The following is a 14,860-nucleotide window of genomic DNA, read 5'->3' as shown; positions in this document are numbered from 1 at the left end:
AGAATATTTCATTCTTATTCAGTTAATTCGTGATATGATGGTCTTAAATGAAGGAACAGATTAGCCAATATTTTGGTAGAATGGCAGTTTTGCGTACAAGCTGCAGGTACCCTCCCATGAGCTGAAGCTGACCTGGACCTTGGTGTCCCTACAAGATGCACCTTGAGCCCAGAACCTGCCAACTACTGTTTTGTGCTGTGCTCCTTCAACTTTGTTAACAGTCAATGAGAATTGAGGATGTTGAGGCTACCTATGGTGTGCAAAACTCTCTTCCCCACTTATCTAAGTGTGCTGGAAAAAAACCTTCATGGCTTGATTGTTGCCTATAACAACACTGCCAAAACATTAAAGACAAACAAGATTAGGAGACCATGTGGGTTTAAGTAAAAAAGAACACACTTTATTTATCTACAAGGCAGTACATTGTCGTATAAAAAATTAAGTGCAGATGAAGCTGCACCAAATGCTATTAAGGCAGCAAAGTCAAAGGCTGTTATTAAAAAAAAATAAAAAATAAAAAATAAAAAAATAAAATAAAATCAGTGTTTTGCCATATCGATAAAGGTTTGGTATGGCAGTAGAAAGAACCATGTATTTCTAAGAACCTGATTCAGTACACAAGACCCAAGTTAGGGAACAATTAGCTAGACATGGAACAAAACAGACAACATGAACAAGACAGTGTTCTCCCAAACATGTGAAGGTGCAATACATGCTGTTATAAACCAATGAGAAACAAAACAACACATCCAGACAAAAAAATCTCCCAGGAACAGTGTTCAAAAATATTGCTTATAAAAAAAAAGGGGAAAATATAAATGATGTAAAAAAAAATTTAAAATAAAAAGGTCTGAAATGCTAGTGCATAGTCAATTAGCTAACATCAACATCTGTTTTCTTTCCATATAAAGCTCTACTGCTCCTTTTACACTAGCAGCATGTCTACACGCTAAGGTCTGTAGCAGCAAAACACAGTATTCATTTGGCATTTACAAAATTAAATTACTGAATAAAAATATAATTTTTTTCATAAATCTATGTTTCATACAGTAATATTTTTTTTAAAGCAAGCTAATTAACCCCCCCCAACAGAAACACACAATGTATAATGGTCTAGAACCATAAACAGGATGAAAGAGTATTTCAAGAGGCATGGATGTCTGAGCATTCACAATCTTGGATCAGTTTTCCCCCTTTGCACAGACTAGCGTGTGTAGTAATGCTTTTCACTTCGGTATTTTACACCAATGCATTTTGTTCAGTGATTTAAAATAAATCTGAGTACCTGCTCTTTATTATAAAAAAAATAAAAAAGAAACAAACAAAACCCCACCCCTGGATAGCACATCACTGAAATAACAATACTGGTGCATTAGGTCTGCTTGATCTCAGAAAGTACAAAAAAAAAAAAATTACCTGTATTATAAGTCTGCACTTAAGATCATTAATTACTGATTAAAACTTAGTACCTAATAATTTAGGCAAGTATCGCTTACTCAAAAAAAAAAAAAATCCTCTTAAGTTGGGTGAAATCCAACAAGAATATATATGCTCAGTGACTAAATGCACTTCGTGCTGCTCCCAACTGTTGTACCACAACAAAGATAGGCTTGTCTCCCATTCAATGAAAGTCTTCACGCAGAGGAACAGGGACTTCCCAGCGAACGTGGAGTGTTTGACAACCATAATGCTTCTCCGGAGAAGTCCGTCGGCCCTTTCACATCACCAGAGTCCGGGTTGGGAACGCGGCCATGTACTTGCGCGCCTGGTCGGTCAGGGCCATCTGGTCCTCAATCTTCCCGCAGGACGCTGACTCCCAAGCATTGTTCAGATGCTGAGTTGGAAGGAAACAGTGGGGAGATTTGGGGTGAACATCACGTGAACTGGTTTATTTAAGAGTTGCGTGAAGCTACAGCAGGATGTTGTACCGTATCCACAGAAAGTGACGCCTCAACACAAGAGCCAAAAACGTGTTGTCCTTGCTTCCCAGCTTGAGACTTGAGGGGCAGGCAGACCACACCACCCAGCAAAGCCAGGATTCAAAACCTCTCAAGTTCCCACTGGGTTTCTTCTCTACAAGTCCACATTTACAGCCTCGGCTTTCATCTTTCCCCTCCATTTAAGGTCTAAACAGACACTTTATTTGCAGGTGGACTTTACAGTCAACAGGGCACAGGCAGGTTAAAACCTTCAGTTATGCTTGGTGCAGTAACCACAGAAAAATGACTGCTGAGCCCTCATTCTAGCGATGCAGCTGCAATGCCTCTGCACTCCCTGAACCACCCTGATGATCCCGATGGCCTGACCACAGCTAACAAACAGGCCCGCGCTCAAAGCTGCTTTCACCTGTGCGCAGCGATTAGCACGTGCCCATTAGCAGAGCTCCTCTGGCAAAAGAGAAGAGACGTGGGGGGACCCTTGGCAGAAACAGCATTTTAATTATCGAGTAAGCCATTTTACTTCTTGTGGTATTTATGGAGGTTAGAGACACCATTTAGTATAATGTTGAAGTGAGATAAACATATCTGCACAGAAGGCTGTGTGCAGTATGTTTATTTACTCACTACCCATGTGAGATGTTTCTCATTGCCTTGAGCTATAAACAGTAAAGAAATTTCAAAGCTCCTGGAATTTACCAGTATAACACACACACACTTATACACGTTTTGTTTTATTTCTTGAACTCTTTCACTTACTCAGTCTATCTGTTTTTCCACAGTGAGGTATTCATTAAGCCCTAAATAAAAACTAGATTGTTATATAGAAGCAGTTGTATGAACGCCCTGCATTCCAAAAAAGTACACGGCTGTCCTCAGCTGAAGGTTGCCTGCCAACAAGGGGGTCAAAATACTCTTCAAGGTTAAGAAGGTCTAAGCCCAAAGATCCGCCAACAAAGACAAATCAGGAGACAAAACTGTTTTCGTTTTTTTTACAAAAGGGTCAGCTTTGCATTTCAAGATCTACATCACTCAACAAGATAGCCAAAGCCCTCCCAAAAACTAGGACACTGGGTGAAGCATTAGTGGACTGCAAACTGTCTGCTAAGAGCAGAAGTGTCCTGACAAGCCCATTGCTCTTTATGATGCTCCTTCTAGTTGCTAGCTGTGCAAGAGGATCCTTAAACTACGCTCTCAAAGAATGCTCTTCAGACTGTAAACAGTGTTATCTGGGGCGTATGTATAGTCAAAAGGCTCTGCAACATACAAAATGGAGATAGATTTCATTACATGCCCTAATTATGGCACTGGTACAGACACAAGGATGGAGGTTCCCTGTTTTGGAGGGCTTACAGGCTCAAAAGGGACAAAACCAAAGAGCAAGCACAACCAAGATGGGGACAAGCATGCTAGTCCTCTGCGATTCCCTAGACATGGCTTTCTCTTCTCTGTAGATGTTTCAAATGTTGCCTCTGTTCCTGATGACTTTTTGTAGGCAAAACTCCTGCCAAGTTTCAGTAGGAGTTCTCCATGTGAAGGAGAACAAGGTCCAACCTCAAATCATTAGTTTCTGCAGCTTTTTGTGTGAAAGCCACCCCTGTGAAGTGAACAAACATGATACACCTCTTTCTGGTGTTGTTCAGCCTGAGTGGGCTGTATACTTTGTGCAGTGGCTCAGCCTCGGGTACACACCACAGCCAAAACCAGGTGTGACACACTTTTTGTGTGCTGCAGACATGCATGGGACATGCCACAGTTTCTCTTATGTTTTGCTTAAACAGTTTCCAGGGTAACTTTTACAAAGGTGCCTACATCAGCTGGGAACCTGCAACCTCCTACAGCTCCTCAGTGGGACTTATACACTTTCCCATATTATCTCAGAGACATTTGCATCAAGGCTAATGCTTGATATCATTAGGGCTGGTGCAATGCCATCAGTCTTGCACAGAAGTCAGATTTGGTCTGTGCACCTCAAAAGCAATTGGCAGTTCCAAAATATCCATAATTTTGAAGGACAGAAATATGTGTCCAGCTAATGTTTCTCTGTGATCTTCCAAAACTTCAAAGCACTGGTCTAAAGAGGTTAGATCAGCAGTCCCCTAAATAACTGAAAACATATCAGGAAAAGCCCAATTTTTAAAAATTGGAAGTAACTTCAGGCAAGTAGTGTCCCGATTTCATAAATTAGGCTTAATTGTTAGTATCTACACTGAGCTCTTTGTATTAACAGCCATGTGTTTAGAAAAGAAAGAAAAAAAAATCTGTATCCTGGTATCTCCAGCATCTCAGCAGGCTGCTACATGTCACTCATTCCACCTAAAGCCTGGTCTTCATTTAGCCTGATGTCAGAGGAGCAGCAGAAGCTGCATGGGCTGTAACCCCTTGCCCTCTCCCAGGGTGTCCCAGGGTGTCCCAGCATCCCGGGGAATCAGGGTGCAGCTGGCATGGGAAGCGACGGGAGGATCAGTTGGATCCCCAACTCCTGCCTGCACAAAATTCTGCTGGAGAGACAGTGTGGGACAGGCTGCCTCACTGAGTTTCAACCTTGATAATATTTTCCCAGAAACACATTACACTTTTTTTTTTTTTTCCTCCTAGAGCAATATATAAAAAGAAACTAACTTTCCAGTCTCACTGAAGATGGCGAATGCAGAATTTGACCCAAAGTGGTGTATTTACTAAAGCAGCCTACTTACTGAGAATTTTCAATTTCATCCTGGGGAACTCACGTAACATTTACAGTAGGCATTTTTAATAAACATATTCTGTGTGAAGTCTTGGCTCTGAGCAGCAAGCACATAACAAAGCACAATGCCTCTGCCTTGCCAGCCCTGCAGCGCCGTGCCGGAGGCATGTGTGAAAGTCATCTGAACGCAAGAAACTCCGCTTCCACTCTTGGCAGGGAGCGCTGGGTCTCACGACCCAGGTTCCGGGGCTGAACACCCGCAGCTTAGGGATCACTGAGTAAAAAGGGGAAGCAAAATTGGAGACTGAGAAACACGTTGTCTCCTTCCATGTTAGCGTCTCAGCGAGTATTGACATGGCTCTGCTACCAGAAAGTATCGGTGCCCTGCAGACAGCAGTGCTTCCCAGACTCATCAGAAGAGAAGAGAACCGGGCAAAAAACTAGGGGCATGCAGGAAAACAGCACAGAAACAGAGTTAAAACACTCCCTTTGGAGAAAGCTCATTTTATCTCCCCTATCACTTTTAAAGGTACAACTCTGCAGATCAATGGATGGAAATGCAGAAGCTTTGTAATTAGAAGCCAAAAGGCCTGACCCCAAACCCACTGAAACTGATGTGCATGTTTTCATCAGATCAGGGGATTCATTCCACTTAAATTCAGCCGTCTAAGAGTGAGGTGTTCCTTTTGGCACCTAAATCCCTAGCCAGTGGGGAAAGAAAGGGATTTCCGCAGTATGATTCATTCCAAATATGTCTTTTATTGGCTCAAAGAGCAGGACACTACTCTTAATTTTGCTGTTAATTAAAAGAATTTAAGCCTTGTCTGCCAGCATTTCCGTAGCTGCATTTTTCTCTTCCATGCACAGCAGTTTTTAAAATTAAAACTGGGAGTAAGGGAAGAAGAAGGTATGCTACTGTGAGTTCCCATAGCATAAAATTACAGACCCATGGTACAGTTCCAGCTCTGTTGTTCACCCTGGTTCTTTTTTTCTTTTTTTTTTTTTTTTTTTTTTTTAACCTCAGTAATCCTACCAGCACATCCTTCTCCTGGCAGCAGGACTACCTCACTTATCCTGTAATGTGCCTTCAACTGCCCTTGGGCAGATGTGAACAGTAAACAAGCTGTCAGAGCTGTAACTGGGATATCCAGTTAAAGCACTTTAAATAAAAACTTGGACCATCTAGAGAAAACAGACAAGAGTAAGGAAAGAAAAGCCTCTGGAAAGGTGCTCTTCAAACTCTCTGCACTCAAGCCTGCCTCTTCATGTGCTGTAAGAGAGTTCCTGCATCACAACACCTTGCCTGAGAGGGGACAGCAAAACCAAACACCGCTGCAGCAGCACCCTGCAGAGCTGGCCAACTGCTGGAAGTGCTGTACGAGTGGCAAAGAAATATTTTAAAAGACAGATTTTAAATCCCCGCTGTGCTGACTGATGTCTTCAGCAAAGTTGCTGGTGTTACATACGTTTGCGTCACATTAGCCAAATCTGCAGAACATGCCACAGAAGAGAAGGCTTGCAACAGAAACTCAGTATTCCTTCCTAAGCACTGAAACAATCAATGACAGTGCCCTAAACAAAGGCTTTTCATAGCAGGATGTGATGTGATGGATTTAATGTATAACTGTTTGGTTTTCCATTCTGTAAGAATGCAGAAGCAAAGGAAGCTCTTCTACTGATCATGAACAGACAGCACAGACCAGCTAAGAACTCTACTACTCCACTCCATTTCCTAAGGTAGAGCACTATTTCTGCTAGTTTTTCTCTGGGGTGTGGGACAGCCTTTCCCCAAACTTTGTGGTTTCTGCAGTTGTTCAGAAATACAGCTTGCTACATGTGCAAGAAAAAAACAGCCAAACTCTTCAGCTTTTATTAAAAGCCTGATACCAGTGCTAGGCAGAGCTATTTGATGGTGCTTTTAAGAGCTTAACCCTGAAGCCCTCACTCAGACAAAACTCCTGTTTGAGAACTATGAGCTCTCTAAGTAAGATTAACGGGGGAGAGATGGAAATGGTCTGAGCACCTGCAACTCACATTAGGATCTTTGGTACCTTTCTAGTTTGGACCTTAAGTAATTTTATTTGTATTCACAGATGAGAACACACGGCTGCAAATGGCTGACTGCCAAGCCTTCCCTTTTCTGCAACTGCTCCACAGCTTCTGAAAGCTGAGAGACCATCACCTGCTCGGCGCAGCTACAACTCCTGAACTGTTCACACCCTAAATTCTGCTGCTCTGGGAAGAAAACATGCAATGACCGACCTGTACCTTCCAACCTCCCTTTGCTTTCCTCACCTGAACAAAGCACAGCTCCTGCACAGATCAGGAGAGAACAGATAACGTTGGTGCGGGAGAACTTCACAGCTACTTTTCTTTGCTATGTAAATCTTGAAACTCCCAGGACTTGAACACAGCATGTTTTCCCCTTTCCCTAGATTAAACAAAGCAGAGTATGAGACTTTGAGATCTTCTTGCCTGAAAGAGGCATGGAGGAAAGCCAGAGAAAGGCTCCTCTTGAGGTCTGCTGCTGCAGGAGAGCCTGCTGCCTCGCCTATAAGCTTTGTCTTCCAACTAGCTGTAAATGAAATTCCACAACTTGCTTTTAAAATGGAGAAAATTAAGGCTAATGACAGCTCACGCTCTTGAAAAGGTTAACTAAGTAACTGTTTTAAAATCCTTTAAACTTACTCTTTAAAGAAAAGGGTTACATAAACCGCTGAAAGTCAGGAAATTCGAGCTGAAACGTGTCAGTCTGTGGTTAAAAAATGGAAAGTGACAGGAGCTATGGGTTTAAGAACATTCTCTTTAGCTTGCAGGGCTTTTACCTTGTGTTGTTTCCTTTGTAACTGGGGGAAGAAGATATCAAAGCAGCGCTATTTTCTTAAAAGGCTCCATTTCATGGTGTCTTTTGATAGCCTGCAGGGTTAGGTGGATGGCCTACAATTTAGCCTACTTTTCTAACTGTTAAAATGTCTATGTTAGGATAGTTTGAATTATGTACTGCTACTTGTTTGACTGGCTACAGAACATAATGAGAAATAAAACATAACTTTTAGACAGGAACAGCCAGAAACATAGTTTTTATGTAACCACTTATTTGGTGCAATTCAAGCAAATGCTCTGTATAGATCATCAGTCTGCCTCATACGCTACCCCAAAATCTTAACCCTTGAAAAAATTCCTAGTGAGGCCAAGATCTCCCTGCAGTGAAACTGAGCATGGTACGAGTGACAAAAATATAGAACACCGGTTGTAACTAACTGCCAATATGAAGCAAAAATATTTGGGACCCATGCAGTGTAAGACTAATTCCATGCTTAGGCAACACATGGGGATGGCAAGACATCTCCTGTTCCTGCCAGAAAGAGAATATCCAATGCACAACCATAAGATTTGCCCTGCAGGACAAAAATGCAGGCTGAATCTTCACACCTTACTAGAAAGGTCCTACACACAGTGCTTTTACTCCCAGCATTTTACAGAGAAGGGACCAAATGAGGATGAAGCCCAAACTCCTTTGATTTAAGGACATTTTCTCCCCTTGTTCTGGCATGTAATACTGATACTGCCACATTCCCAGTGCCGTTATATCCTGCCCTCGCCTGCCAAATGATGTCACATGCTGTTCCTCTCAAGTGATGGTGAATCACATCATGCCAACTGATACGGTCATCAGCTATCATTTACCCAGTTGCATATGATCAGTTGTGCATCCAAAATGCAGTAAAAAGTATCTTTAAGAGTTTGTTTTGAATGTTTGTAAGTAATCAAACACTTTGGTGAGCTTATGGTTAGCCAAGAATCTTTTTCTTTAAGTAAATGCAGTGCAAGTTACTAAAGCAATGAAAAATGTTGCAGGCTGGTAAATACACTGCTTCCTTCTTAAGTAAGTTGAAATTTAAAACAAAATGGATTTTTAGGAACAAAGTGTATTAAAAGAGTATTGGGGGAAAAAAAAGTGTAGTGTTCTTTCTCTCTTCCCTCTCCATGCACACGTCCCAGTGTGGAAAGAGTGCTATAATTTGTGCTTGGACTGAAGTCAACGAGAATTTGCCTCAGTAAGAATTGTTGGATCAGTCCCAAAGTATTAACAGCAGCAATGTAAACATATGCAGACACAATTAAATTTCACCCCGATGAGTTCCCTGGTGTTTCATTTCTACCTGCATGGAATCGATGGATTTAGTTCAGTGTGTGTGCATCCATGTGTGTGCGTGTGAATACGTGTACATGGGCAACACAACAAAAAGCTGGAAAGCATGGAACAGTAACACATTAAAATCTGATCACGTACAAAACGCTACAAGTCAAAAATGAAGCGCAAATACCAGCATTTTCAATTGCTTTGCACCTTTGCACCCTTTAGACAGGCTGTGTACTCAAGATAGGCACACGGCTGCCCTGTGACGGATGGGGAGCACAGGGACACAGCAGCAGCACACCCATTCTGGCATGAATCAGATCCAGACCACAGCTGTTTTTGGTGCTGTATGACACCAAATTCCCCTCTTGGGACCAAGCAAGCTTTGTTGGGGAAAAAGATTCCCCCTCGCAGCTGTGGCACTAAGACTGTGCAGCAGTGGACACCCAAGACAGCATTGTCCTGAAATGACTGTATTTCATTCTGAAAAACCTGTCTATGCTGCAGACTCATATGCCTCTAACCTCATTTTTTTTTGTTTAGGTTACATTTCAGTTGAAACACTCAGTGTTTCTTCATTGTCAAATAGAATAATTTTACCTTCATAGTGGTACACAAAGAAGCTGCAACTAAGTATTAATTTGGGGGCTTTTTACAGCTGCTTTTTCTTTCAGTTCAACACTTCTTAAACACTGAGATGAGTTGGGAAATCCTTTTTAACTCAGTTCTACCTAAGCAAAAGTCCTCTTTATCCAAACAATGAGAATACCTGACTTTTAGCATGCAAAACTAAAGGTTTTTCCTGACCAAGGACTAAAGAATGGGATCCAGAATAGGCCACAACCTTATTTGTATAAACTTCCTGGGCCAAAATCAGCATGAGTTAGAAGAGTAGGTTAAACAAGACCTTTCGTTTATAGCAGCTTGTAAAGAAATTATTTTTAGATAGCAGGAAACATAACATTGTTATACCCAAGATCAAAAGATCCTACTCTACAGGCACCTCAGATGCTTCATTTTTATTACAGGCAGAGCGCAGGCAACCACCACATAACAGGACAACCTACGCCATAATTCTGTTTAGCTACCTGAAAATTTTGCCCTAAGTCTACTGAGGAGCCTGGGGTCCGGCTGCTAGACATGGCCAGGCACCAGAGAACCCAGGCACTTGTACTCACAGAGTGGGAGCCCTGGGTTGCTCCACCACGAGATGGTTCAAGGTCAGGCCTCAAACGACTGCCTTAAATTCAGGTTGCAGAGAGAGGGCAAGTCTTCAAACCTTCCTCTGCCCCCCCCCTCCCGTGGTGCAGTTCATGAGCAAAGAGCAAATCAGGAAGTGTGAGGGTGAGTTTTTGCCACTGTGGACATCCCCCTGCAGAGGGGAGACACTGACCCTGCTCCCTGAAGCTGTTTTCACCAAAAGACTCTACAATGCAAAATGTAAACCTGCTCCACAGTAAACTGTAATGTTTCATCCATCCAGAAGTGGTTTGCTTTGTTTAAATTTCAGGATATTTCATTCACATTTCAAAGGGAAAATAGGTGATGAAATCATGGAATTCCTACAAAATAAAAATCCAGTTCTCACACAGGTCTGTTACTGCCATCAGCATACATTACTGATGCTTGAAATGCAAAAACGGGGACATGTGTGAAATTTTAATATCTTTATAATGCCAGGCTAGAAAGGCTTAATCTGAACCAGGTTTCGTTCATTCTTTTTTACTGCAAATAACCCCTACTGTAAATTTTAGAGAGAGAGGGGAAATAAAGGTTTAGCCATGTGGACTGTCTTTCTGAAAGTCAGGAACGGTGGAGTTATAATTTCCTTTCTGACAGTGACTCACTCTGGGGAATGACACGCTCTCCCTCAACTCACCCATGTAGAGAAGGGATGTAAAATCACTTACTCATCCACCTCAAAAATAAGGGTTGTAGTGGAAGTACAATTAATCATTATCTACACTGCATTTTGTTCTCTGAAAGAGGTTGGAGGGCCTGATCTGAAGTCTACACAAATTGACAAAAAGGCTGCTAATGACTTTGGTGGGCTTTGGATCAGGCCCTATATAATAGTGATTTATTTATTCAAAAGCATAGCAAATGTATACAACTGCTAACACTTGGAAGAAGCCTACCTGCCCCTAATCCAGCCTGACACCTGTCTCTCATTAAAAGTGTCGCACATTTAATTCATCTCAGAGGCCTCATGATGTACAAGGAGCATTTAGGAGTCTCCTGCATCTCCGGTGTGCTGCCGGAGCTAGTGCAGAAGGAGCCCCGGCTGCACCAAACCTGTGCACCAGGGCTGCTGGAGTCCCTCCTCCTGCCCCAGGCTGGCTGACAAGTTCTGGCCAGCGCCCTACTATCAAACCCTCCTGCTCTCCAAAACAGCACAACCGCGTCCAACAAGTCTGCAGGAAAGAGCCTCCGGCCCATGTTAGCTCCTGCACCGTGCCTGGGAATTGCTTTGGTGAGTAATGGTTGGCGTGGTGTGAAAGCCAGCCAGGGACTATCCCACCCCTGCAACACCAGAGCCTGCTGAGATGCAGCACCCCACGTGAAAGGCTTTGCCACACTCAGCAACCCAGCACTGCTCTGAGCACCATCTCCTTGCATCCACAGGCATGGCACAATCCTCAACCATGTTCACCTGAACATTCTCCCTTATCCAAAAGCCTAAAATCAGTCTGTCAGAAAGCATTAGGTATGTACACATATACACATACATAAAGGACATTTATATATAGACATATAAGGGTATTTTTTGTTACCTGCAGTGGACTAGCTAGTGGCCTGTTCCTAGGCATGGCAAATGTTTTATGAAAACTACCATCCTCTTCCGACACTGGCATTTTTAAAATGGAGCTGGTAAGAAGATTCTGAACAGGGAAAAAAAAAAAAATGTTGTCAGGAACTCAAGAAAACAACCTGAATTTGAACGTATTAAAAGCAAACCTGGCCTGACTGTGAAGCAAGCAGTGCTGTGCACCGCCACAAACGCATGCTCAGCCTGGGAGCACAGCTCAGCCTGGAACTCCTGAGTGCAAGAACAACAGCAGCACCAAGCAGTCTGGTGGGACAAAGGAAACCATGAACATGCCAGGTCTCCTCTGCACAAAACAAAACAGAGTGTCTTCTTCTTTTCACAGTTTTAACTCTGTGACCCACTCATTTCTATACACAGACACAGATGCCCTCCACGTGCACGCTTTTTATAAAGACTAAGGGCTTTTTCAGAGACTGCAACTTCTGTGGCCTTCTATACACATCACAGTGATCTAATTAAGAGCACAATTTTGCTTCTTATGTGCTTAATATAGGAAAACAATATGGATGTAATTAGTAATGCCTACTCATGAGGAAGGTCAACCATAAAAATTCTTTTCCTTTTAAGAACTGAAAGGGGTGCAAAACAGAAAAAAAAAATCATTTATTGGTGTGAAAGCTCGCACTTACTGGCATATCTTCCATAGTAGGTGCATGTGTAAAGAGCTGAGTGTTCAGGTTTTCCCCTTCCCAGTGATTCGAGCAAAAAAAATTTCCAGCTTTATCTGTTGGAGACTCCACCTAAAAGCAGGAAAGGAACCATGAAAATAACAGTATCTAACTGACCAGAAGGAGATGTATCTGTCAGTTGTTTAACAAATCGAACAAATATTCTTCACAGCTGTGCACAACGCATTTACAGTACTTTCTTTTACAGCAACCTTGCTCTTTGTTGAAAAAGATGTTCAAGGTTCTCAAAAAAATCCCCTCCTAATAAAACTTTGAATACTTGCACTCAGCGCTGTCAGTATTCAAGAGTTTAATCCCCTAAAAAGGATTGAGAATATATGTATTTTTAGAATTTTAGTGACAAAGTAATATAATGCAACGTCCTCAAATGTTCAGGTTTCTAAGACACTCCATGTAGCTTGGTCCCTGTGGGGTTCTTCTATAGTTTTCACCAATATTAGAAAGATTCAATCCAAATTCCTGTCTAATTTTTTTTCTTTTTAAGTTTCAAATGAAAACTGCATTAGAACAGCCCAAGCAAACCCCTGCTGAAAACAGCAGAAAGACTTCTATGGAAATCAATGGGAGATGAATTAGGCATGCCTAGTACACTATATAGAACCGACACTAAGATCTTGGGGCTCACATGAAAGAAAAACAGACACAGCTATTTAACAGAAAATGGTATTGGTCTAAGTTTCTCAGTAAAGAGGGCTGAATTAAATTGCCTCAGGTAAGTTTGCGATTTACCTCTTGTTTGATTTTCTTCAGCAAAGGGGGTCCACTTTCATGTAGCCCAGCCACTATTGCAGATTCCTCCGACTCCTGCTTGATAACGTCCTGCAGATCTTCTACAAGATGAGTCGGAGTTTGAGGCTGAAAGGAAGAAACGTTACATGCAAGTCCCAGAACATCCCTCTGCACTAATATCAAAGCAACTTTTATCATTGTTTCCTTCTTACCAGCATCTTCAAAGGACCATATTTGATTTCCTGAGCTGCAAGTGCGTTTTTGAATGGAGTGGGTGTTCTCGGAGAGCTCTCCAATATCGACCTCTTGATTGCGGGAGTTCTGAAACTTTAGAAAGAGGGAGAAAAACTTTAAAGGAACATGCTTAGAAATATTAGCTCCTTACAAAAATACATGCATACAGGCAACGACAGCGATAAGACTCTGAAAACTATTTTCCAGCAATCATATACTCCATTTTGCTTTTCTGGAAGAACATCTATTTAACTGTGGCAAGGCAGAATGGCTTTGTTTAAAAAAAAACTTGAGTCTATGTGAATGACAATAACCCATCTCTGAAGTTATTCAGTGAAAGTTTTACTCCAAACTAAGAAAAATCTTAATGTATTAGAGCACATCTCCACAGGAAGCATACAGTTACCCAGAACTTTGGTTGTGTGCAAACCTGAAAAAGTTAACCCTAGTGAATATGACAACAAAATGTGATTACAGACTTACACATGATTTTCCTTCTGAGTTTTGAATGTCTGGTCCCTGTGGAATGGGGTGGAAACAGCCATCTTATGGCCACACACTGGTGTGGAAGTTAGCGCAGGGTTGTCCAGGTTCAGATTTTCATGATTGGATGAGGTGTTTAAGAACTGTAGGCAGGAAAAGGAAAAATCAGCAAGACCATCTAGATTGCAAGGCTGACTTCTTAAGTTGACTTTATTGAACAGAAGAAAAAGAAACCATTTCTCTCTCACTGCTGCAAGTAAATCTCCTGTCTCTACAATATGGGTAGGTGCATGTGGGGTACCAGACTATGTGACAAAACTGTACTCGGGTCGGAGTACTCATGAAGCAAAAACTAGCATTTCCGGAGTGGGAAATTACAAACAAAATGACATGTCCCAGTCAGAGTTGATTTCTCCATCACTTCAAGAGAAAAATCTTAAAAACCTGCTTTGGATTTTCTGCACATATCCTGTAATTAATATTAAGAGCAGTAAGGTAAGTCTTACCTCTTGCTTGAGGTAAGAACCAAGTGAAAAGGAGTAGGGGATGTTTCAAAAAGAAACTCACAGGAGATGGGGCTAAACTCCACAAAGATTTATTAGGGGAATCGAGGAATTTTTGAAGTAGTAAATAAAGCAGTTATGCCAGTAAGCAAAATTTCCTATTATCTCTCTCTCTCAAAACAAAGTGCTCCACTGTCACAGTATAAAATGAAAATTGCTGCCTGTGATGGCTGCATGGAGTGTTTTGGAATGGAGACAGCTGACTGAAAAGGAGGCAGTGGTAACAGTCTGGAGAAAATTGCTTTTGCACAAGTTCTACTTAGTAACCTAAAATGTGGCTTCCATTTCTAGTGTCTACAAATCTGTGAGTGTCGTGGTATCATTTCACTGGGCAAATGATTTATGATTAAGATACCTAATGCATAACTGGAGATATAGTGGGAAGTCATTACTTGCAGTCTTCTGGTAACCTTCATGCAATAGTGTTTCTCTGACTGTAAGGACTAACACCAAACCAAGGCAAACACAACAGAAACAGACAAACAAAACCAAAACACAACACTTTTAAATAGTGCCACAGCTGTGAAACAAAGCAACAATGGACAGGAATTTCAAAGTGCACACCAGG

The 14,860-nt window shown here is 41.8% G+C and overlaps 1 protein-coding gene across 3 annotated transcripts in view; it reads right to left on the bottom strand.

Annotated features, from left to right (window-relative positions):
- Nucleotides 1–330: 330 nt before the first annotated feature.
- The window catches only part of MYB (MYB proto-oncogene, transcription factor), a gene marked incomplete at its 5' end in the record, with an annotated part of 28,010 nt that continues 13,480 nt past the window's right edge, over nt 331–14,860 (bottom strand). For all 3 annotated transcript variants that reach the window (XM_082757239.1, XM_082757238.1, XM_082757240.1), the window contains 6 exons: nt 331–1,834; nt 11,539–11,646; nt 12,224–12,334; nt 13,013–13,138; nt 13,225–13,339; nt 13,730–13,872. In XM_082757239.1, coding sequence (XP_082613365.1) covers nt 1,718–1,834; nt 11,539–11,646; nt 12,224–12,334; nt 13,013–13,138; nt 13,225–13,339; nt 13,730–13,872 — 720 coding nt within the window. In that variant the 3' untranslated portion in view covers nt 331–1,717. The remainder of the gene's footprint in view (nt 1,835–11,538; nt 11,647–12,223; nt 12,335–13,012; nt 13,139–13,224; nt 13,340–13,729; nt 13,873–14,860) is intronic.

This window comes from Aythya marila (assembly GCF_965140915.1).
Source record: "Aythya marila genome assembly, chromosome: 3".
Taxonomy (NCBI): domain Eukaryota; kingdom Metazoa; phylum Chordata; class Aves; order Anseriformes; family Anatidae; genus Aythya; species Aythya marila.
The sequence above is the reverse complement of the archived record's forward strand: the minus strand, read 5'-3'. Positions and strand labels throughout refer to the sequence as shown.